General features: G+C 34.5%; 3 protein-coding genes across 4 annotated transcripts in view; 1 reads left to right on the forward strand and 2 right to left on the reverse strand.

Annotated features, from left to right (window-relative positions):
- Positions 1 to 1,658, reverse strand: part of LOC18021913 (tetraspanin-8) — a 1,883-nt gene extending 225 nt beyond the window's left edge. The window contains 3 exon segments of the mRNA XM_006404805.2: positions 5 to 50; positions 52 to 218; positions 905 to 1,658. Coding sequence (XP_006404868.2) covers positions 5 to 50; positions 52 to 218; positions 905 to 1,411 — 720 coding nt within the window. The 5' untranslated portion in view covers positions 1,412 to 1,658.
- LOC18021911 (heterodimeric geranylgeranyl pyrophosphate synthase large subunit 2) overlaps positions 1 to 5,914 on the reverse strand; it is a 10,012-nt gene extending 4,098 nt beyond the window's left edge. Inside the window, exon 1 of one of the 2 annotated variants that reach the window (XM_024158331.1) lies at positions 5,904 to 5,914. The gene's annotated coding sequence lies outside the window, so the exon portion shown is untranslated. Of the gene's footprint in view, positions 1 to 5,847; positions 5,861 to 5,903 lie in introns of those variants that run through there. The other variant, XM_024158330.1, reaches the window with a different exon arrangement.
- LOC112087986 lies at positions 5,655 to 6,989 on the forward strand. The gene is made up of 2 exons (XM_024158139.1): positions 5,655 to 5,786; positions 5,901 to 6,989. Exons 1-2 carry the CDS (start codon positions 5,655 to 5,657, stop codon positions 6,987 to 6,989), a joined length of 1,221 nt encoding a protein of 406 aa, XP_024013907.1.
- The last annotated feature ends 1,624 nt before the right edge of the window (positions 6,990 to 8,613 follow it).

Here is an 8,613-nt window from a genome sequence, read left to right on the forward strand (position 1 = left end):
AGACGAGGAAGATGATGTTGACGACTGCAACTTTCTTCCACGCGCTCTGACGTATCGAGGAGACCGGCTTTGCAAGATTGGCAATCGAAGCAGAGCTTGTCTTTTGCGTTGTCCCAGGTTTGGCAGTCTGGATTAGAGTGTGTTCCTGTCGTCTTGTTCCAGTTTGTGGCGCTATTGTAAATGAATCCACATTGTTCTGAGGGTTTGCAGCAACCAGACTGTACACACAAAACATCCGTTCGTTAATTATAGCATTAAGACAGACTAATATCTATACAGAGAATCAGCTTCAGAAACTATCAGGATCTCTGCTCAAAAGAGCGAAAAGAGAGACTCAAGAGCGTAAGTCATAGAGAAGTGCTAAGAACAGAACATAACTATTACAAAATTGCTTGCATTTTAAGCAAGTTTTCGGTCCTTGTGTCTCATGTGTATGGTTCATATTCATTGATAAAGATTCTGTGAACAAAAAAGTCGAATCTTTGAATCAAAAAGTTTTTTTTTTGGGTGAAAAATATCAGCATCTCTACTCTAATTCACACATGCCAAGTAAGAAGAGAACATAGCTTATACAAATTTGCTTGCATGATAAGTTAAAATCTGGTCTTTAGATCTAATCTCTACAGTTAAAATTCATAGATCAAGATTCTAAATTTTAAAAAAGGTTGAAACTTTTAATCAAAAAGTAAAGCTTTTGTGTTGGAAAAAGTTAGGAATTTTAAAAGACATGAGTAAAATAAAAACTTTTGAGATCACAAAAAAAAAGACTTTACGGATCAAAAAGGTCAATTACTTTCAAGTCACTGATCACAATTTTAGCAACTCTAAAAACCCTAAAAAGCATATAAAGTTTAAGCCATGATTCGAATCAAAATGATTATAAACAATAAGAATCGATTTATACCTGAAGAGCAGTAAGGTGCTCGTTGTAGAAACTATTGACAGGTACATCAACAAGCTTAGCTTCAAGCTTAGAACAAACTTTGCTCTCAACAAGACAACTCCTAATCCTGTTCCAGTTCTTATCATTGTTCACACGTTTCTGCAACCAATTAGAGTAATCTCCAAGTCTATACTCTTTATAACCTCTTCCAGATACTTTTTCTCCTGCGCCTTTGTTAGTCACAACAAAGGCGAAGATTGTTATGCAGAAAACGAGGAGAATCAAGAGGAACATGACAAGGAGGTAAGTCCAAAGAAGCCATGTGACTCTGCAACACGAACCGATCAAACCAGCTATGGCTACAACCATGAGGAAAACTCCGAGAGCAATCACGGGTTTATCGAGAAAACGCTCACACTCCGTTGAGCCTTTTTGGCTGAGCCAGATTCCTCCAGCTAAGATCGGAATCGAGAGGAGGAAGACGACGAAATTGAGTATACCCACGAGGTTGTTGCTGCAACGAACCATGGTTTCAAGTCGGATTTGAGAACCCTAAAGACGACGAGATCAAACGATTTTGAAAGAGTCAGATTTTGGAGAGAAAGATTGAAACTTTAGGAACCCAGAAACGAATTTGTGTGGGTTTTGGTGGAATTTGGGGAAGAGAAATATATAGAGAGGATTGAAACGCGTGAAAGGAAGGAAATTGCAGAGAAGTTTCCGTGTTTGCTTAATGATATTTTCCTCTTCTCCTCTTGGGAAGTAGTTGAGAGACTTGAGACTTTGTGCTTTCGAAGAAAAGACTCTTCAAATTCTCACGCGCTTTATTGCGAGTGGTGGAGATTTTTTGGATTTAGCCTAATCTGATAGAGGACTTGTCATTAATTTTCCTTTTTTTTTTTCTTATGTCATTATATCTTCTTTCAACTATGTCAAAATAATTGAGATATTATTTCTTTTGGTTTTACTTGCGTGAGAAAGAATCTGAGAATGATGGAAACGTTTTGAAAGTCTAATTTGTTTTTGTTGACTCGTTCTATTTGTACACGGTTTAGTCGTTCTTTCTGTAAACGGCTTACTTTTATTTTATTTAATGAAAAATAAGCTGATTAAATATATTTACCACTGAGACGGAAAAAAAATATACATTATTTACCACTTGAAAATTTCAATTTGTTTTTTTAGAGGCTGCGTTGCTACCTAACCTACTTATAGAAATAAGATAATGGGAAGTAAGTCAAATTCAATTCACATGAACTTGTATTTTAAAACATTTTTAAAAATGGTCTGAACACAAGTAGACTTAACTTGTACTTTAAAACATGTTTAAATCGTAAACGTTTTTAAAAATGGTCTGAACACAAGTAGACTTAACTCGTATTTTTAAACATGTTTAAATCGTCCGAACACAAGTAGACTAGTGTTTTCTTTTTCTTTTCTTGAATCTCTTTGAATCGATTCATGTTAATGAGATTTGTAAAATGAAAATTTAACTTTTAAACCCATGTATAATTTTATACGTTATAGTGAACTACCAGTAGCAAATCTAAAAATTATTTTCATACATGGCAGAAATATAATGAACAAGAGCATAATATAACACATATACAAAGGTATTATGAAGAAATTTTAAGTAACTACACTAAATTTGAAAATCTCTTACGGAAACGATCTTTTCCAATCGCTATATACATCCGCCTATGAGCAGAATAACAAAGCAACAAAACAGAAAATCTAAATGATTCATAAATTACAATAATTATCATGAGAATTAAATAATTTTGTTCCAAATAATAATTTTTGGACCAAATGTATATATTTTTTTAAAAAAAATATGGATAGAAGATAAGAACAATGCCATTTGGATACCAGGTGGCACCATTAATTATGTTCAACCAACTATAAGCAAATATATCTTCTAAAGAAATAATAGTAAACTGTAATGTAAATGGCACAATTTTTATACTTTATAGAACAAGTGAAAATCAATGATAGGTATGCTTAAAGAGTATGTATGTGTAAGGGGTTTCAACTGGAAGATAAGAAGACTTGATTGCGAAATTGCATATCAGCCAGCAAAATGAGATCACAGATTAATGGAAAAGTGTAGTGTTTTCACGCACTAAATAATCAAGATTTTAACGCAATTTTGAATTTTAGCATTTGGTTTACACGACTTATCAGACATGAATTATTTTATAGATGTTGGTCAGAGACTAGTCATATGTATATATTATCATCATTTTGGATATAATTTACCTATATATAAATAAGGAAGATAAGAACAAAATGATGTAGGAACATAATTTGTGCAACAATCCTAATCAGTGTCCAAACTATCTTTATATTTTACTAGATGAATACCCGCGTATACACGCGGGTCTTTTTTTGTAATATATTTTTTAAATCTCACAACAAATTGGTGACCTTAATACTGTGTAAAAATCTATTATTTCTGTTATACATATTTAAAAATAGAAAGATTTTTAAAAAATATTAAATTGTTCTAAAAATCTATAGTTTAACACGAATGCACTGATATATTTTAAACTATATCACGTTGTGCTCACTTCTCTCAACTCTTATAAAAACTTCTTATCTCTCTCTTCACCACAGTGATATAGTTGTTATTTGTTTCACATTGTTAAAAATTATCGTTGCATTATTAAAATATTACTCTAAATCTACTTTGAAGACTCTTTTTGTATTTTGGATTTGTAATTTTCTTAAAAAACCTAATTATACAATAACATTTGCTAATGAAATCACCAAAACACAATCCTAATCCAATATTTCTAAACACTACACACACACATACACTCAAATAGACTCTTTAAACGACAACATTTTACTACTCATTTCTTCATCTTTTGTTCCACTTAGTTCCTACATGATTGGTGCCAAACTTTCAATAATCTTTCTTTTTTTGAACATGGTAAAATATATTTATCTCTGTTTAGTAGGTTATAAGCATTTCTATGGAATGTATTAAAATGATTAGTAGATTTTTTATTTTAACCATTAATTAGCTAAACAAACTGTCATACATATCCATAAACATTTACATAAACTTTATATTATAAGCAAATAAATAAACTTTTGGTAAATTATAATTAAAAAACTCTTAAGCTATACAATAACACTGCTACTTATTGACCCAGCTAGTATATTCTACACATAATCACAATTAGACTCATAGAATATAGACCCCCATTGGCGGTCTCCTTGCAAAGGAACATTGTATAGTGGCTGCTTAGCTTTCGCATGGATATTTGATGTCTACTGAAATAAAGAAATCAAAAGCTTTTATAGGTCATCGCTGATTCTCTGTTGAGTTAGTAATTGATTTCGTATCTAATAGTCATTCTGATTTGCTTTGATTCATTTTTTACTTACTTCCACAAACAGATATATCTTTCTCAATTCTTCTCCTTTGCGGTGGTGATGGTCCATTCTTTCTCTGCGACGTCATATATTCTGATTTCCCAACACTTGTTCTCCTTCCTCGTGTTTATGTGCTCTCTCTGTTTCTTTTTTTTTTCTTTGTCATTAATCTCCTCCTCTCTCTCCCTCTCCTACTCACGGCTTGTCCTCTCTTCTCTTTTCTTCCTCCTTTCATGACTCTTTCTCCTCTTTTTTTCTTTCTTATTTCTCCTTTTCTCTCTCTCGACCTCTTATGACTGCTCTTATTTTTTTTTTTAGTTCAGTAATCTAACTAAAATAACTTGTATATAAGGATATATACATTAGTTAATTTAAGGAAAATGAATCACACTTTTTAGGAGAATTATCTTCATAAATATATGTTTATCACTGAATTCAATGATTTAAGTAATAAATTGATGCTTATTTACGAAAATTTTTTTAAAAATTATTAAATAATAAAAATCTAATAATTGTTTAGAAGATGATGTGTCAAAAGGATGAGTGCTTAGGTGTCAAATTTGTGAGACTCAACTCACTCTTTATATAATAGATTCTCTAATTTATATTAGCATCATTTAATCTCCTTTACTTTATACTAGCATCATTTTTTTTAATATCAGGTTTAGTGTTCGATTCATATCGTAAATACAATATCCATATTTATTATTAAACTTTCAAGCTCTTGACAATTTCAAAAAAGATGATGTGAATGACTTGAATTTGAGCTGGAGGTGTTGATTATTTTTAGGAAAAGGACTTTAAAATACCATGAAAATGAGTTTTGTTTTCTAAAAATACTATTACTAACTTTTTCTTTCCAAAACTACTACACAAACACTAATTTTTCCACAAACACTACAAAACAATAAAAATAAATATTAAATGTTTTTTTTCTTTCATTCAGAAAATTTGAAAAATGAGGCACTTTTTCATGTCCCATTACATTATTGGGTCTTCATATATTGTAAGGCCCTACATTCTTGGGTCTTCATAAATGTTATAAAAACTCTGAACTTTCAAAAACTGGCCATTTTAACCATGAACTGTGATCTCAGCCATTAAAACCTGAAGTTTGTCGTTGACTATCAAAATAACCCTGAATTTTGGTTGACTTCGCGGATTTAACACTGTCGTTAAACGCATAGACGGAATCGTTAACACCCGTCTAACCATGCCGTTAATGATAAAACGACGTTGGGATGTTTAATTAAAACCCCCCAAATTGTCTAGCCCTAATTCGATTTTACCCTAAATCGATTGAAAGAAAAATCCCAATTCTCTCATTTTGTCTTCAATTCTCTCTTGTCTCTTTGATTCTATCGTTCTTTAATCCTGTCTTGCCCTAATGGCTCCTCGTAGAAAGAAGAAAAAGAAGAAGAGGGGTGCAGAGAGTGCTTCAATCCGTGAAGGAGAAGCAGAGAGTGCTTCAAATCCGAATCACGCTGGAGCGTTAGTGGTGGTCGGCGAATCCTCATATGTCCGTCCTCCATCACGGCGGAGAAGACAATCTGAGAGAGAAGCAGAAGAAGAAGAAGAAGAAGAAGAAGAAGAAGAAGAAGAAGAAGAAGAAGATCTCGAAGTTGACTGTCAGCATGACGATGAAGATGACTGCCAAGTAGGTGGTGATACTGATTGTGAAGATATTAATGATTCAGATGAAGATAATGGAGAGGGTAATGGAGAAACTGGTTTAGTAGTTAGGAAAGATGTAAACATCAACATTGCAGACGACTTTGCAGCCATTGATGAAGATGGAGAGAAGACTGATGATGATAGCGGCGATGATATATGGGATGACGATAAGATTCCAGATCCTCTCTCATCTGATGACGAAGCCGAGAGGAACGATGATGAAGACAGAGCAATTCCAGAGCGTAGAGAAAATCCTGATGATCCAGAGATGTTGATTCAGTATGAGAAAACTTACAACTCTGCTGCAGATTTTAAGCTTGCATTATTGACGTACTCGCTTAAGACAAGGTATGATATTAATTTTTACAAGTCTGAGAGTACTAGGGTTGCTGCTAAGTGTTGTTACATTGATAGTGTAACAAAAGTTGAATGTCCTTGGAAAGTTTACGCTTCTTATGAGAAGAAGAAACATAAGCTGCAGGTGAACACCTATATCAATGAGCACACTTGTGTTAGGTCTGGTTATTCAAAAATGTTGAAGGTTTCTGCTATAGCTACGTTGTATGAAGAAAGATTGAGGCTGAATCCAAAGATAACAAAAATCATAATGGCTGAGGAGATTAAGCGAGAATACAACTTGGAAGTGACTCCAGATCAGTGTACAAAAGTTCTGAGGGCTAGAAAAGCAAGTCATGAATCTCATTTTGCTCGGATATGGGATTATCAGGCCGATGTCTTGAAGAAGAACCAAGATTCTGAATTTGATATTGAGATTATCCTGGGACCAATCATTGGCAGCAAACAAAGGTTCTTTCGGCTCTACATTTGTTTTAAGTCACAAAAGGAATCTTGGAAACAAACCTGTAGACCCATTATAGGGTTAGATGGTGCTTTTCTAAAATGGGATATAATGGGTCATCTTCTAGCTGCAGTAGGAAGAGATGGAGATAATAGGATAGTGTCTATTGCATGGGCTGTGGTAGAAATTGAAAACGATGATAACTGGGATTGGTTTGTCAAAAAGCTATGTCATAGTCTCGGACTCTAAGGTGGTAGCAGTGTAACCATCATTTCAGATAAACAAATAGTAAGTATTTGAGATGGTTTGTTTTGTTTGCATGTTTGAAACACTGAATTTTTTTTAATATGTATTGACTTTGAATTCTTTTGCAGGGTCTAGTCAAGGCTATTCATAATGTACTTCCAGAGGCTGAGCATTGACAGTGTGCTAGACACATAATGGAGAACTGGAGGAAGGAAAGTCATGACCAAGAACTTCAACGCATCTTCTGGAAGATAGCACACAGTTACACCATAGGAAAGTACACTGACCATATGGAGGAATTGAGGAAGTACAATCCTCACGCTCATGTATCTCTGCAAGATACTAATCCGCAAACTTGGTCTAGATCGTTCTTCAGAATTGGAAGTTGCTGCAATGACGTTCTCAATAATCTTAGTGAGTCTTTCAATAGGACTATGATAACACCATATTTTGACCACTTTTATGGATCATTTTGAAATACTTTTTCTATGTTTTTAATTGCTTTTAAGTACTTTTATCACGTTTTTCTAATATTTGTAGTTCCAAGACTCTTTTCAGGTAACTTAGGGAAAAGCTTAACAAAATGGATAGAAAACCAGATTTCAACTCAGAGTCAAACTGTCAGAAGTTCACCCCTGATTGAAGGCCTTCTCACCGTCTGATCCAGCTCAAATTTGGAGACCTTAAAGATGGAAGTATCAGCTTTCCAGTGCACTTTACATCTTGGCAATCCAACGGTTCAATCAAAAGATACGCGAAGAGCAAGATGTCCCGTAAACCAGCCGGCAAGCACTTCCACCCGCGGCCAAACACTCATTCCCCACGGTCAGGAGCATCCCGACCGCGGCCAAACACTCGTTCCCCGCGGTCACACTTGTCCCGACCGCGGCCATCAACCTCCGAGCCCAAAAAGCCCATTTCTGAAGCCCACATTTGGAGAAACCCTAAGTGACGTCTAGAGAGGTCTTGAGCACTATAAATACATGTTTTAGGAACCCTAAACTGGGTGTAACAGAATACCATCTATCATTACTTCATACTTTTATTATTTTTGCTTTAGCTTTTAGGGAGAGAAAGATTTGTTCTCTTGAACCCTTGTTTTTTCTTTATCAATTTCGGTTTCTATTCTACTTCTTAATACTATGTCTTTGATTTCGTTCATTATTTCTGAGTAGTTTTATTGTTGGGATTAAGGGATTTTTGATGGGGATTTATATGTTCGATGAGGATTCCATGAGCTTTTGAGCCGAATCTTAGAACATTTTCTTCTGAATTCGTTTTTACTGCATGAGAGTAGCATCATGAACTACAATCTGATCCAGATGCTTGGTGACACGAAAGTGTTCATCCGGTATCAGATCTAGTTTGGGAGAGCAAAACAAACATAGGAGTGGAAACCTACCTATGGGCGATTTGTGAATTAGGACGAGTCTTAAACATAATGCATCTCTTCTCTTCCAGGGCTAGAGTGGAAACCTACTGGTCAGGGTTGAGAGAGATAGTTGTCTATGATCACGACAGTGGCGTATTCATACGTCCGTGACTCCAGTTCAAAAAGTTTAAGCTAAGATCTTATCAATTTTACTCTCTAGCAATGTTTTGAATCGTTCGTACCCCTGAGAAAACT

This window comes from Eutrema salsugineum, unplaced genomic scaffold (assembly GCF_000478725.1).
Source record: "Eutrema salsugineum unplaced genomic scaffold, Eutsalg1_0 scaffold_15, whole genome shotgun sequence".
In the NCBI taxonomy this organism is placed as follows: Eukaryota; Viridiplantae; Streptophyta; class Magnoliopsida; order Brassicales; family Brassicaceae; genus Eutrema; species Eutrema salsugineum.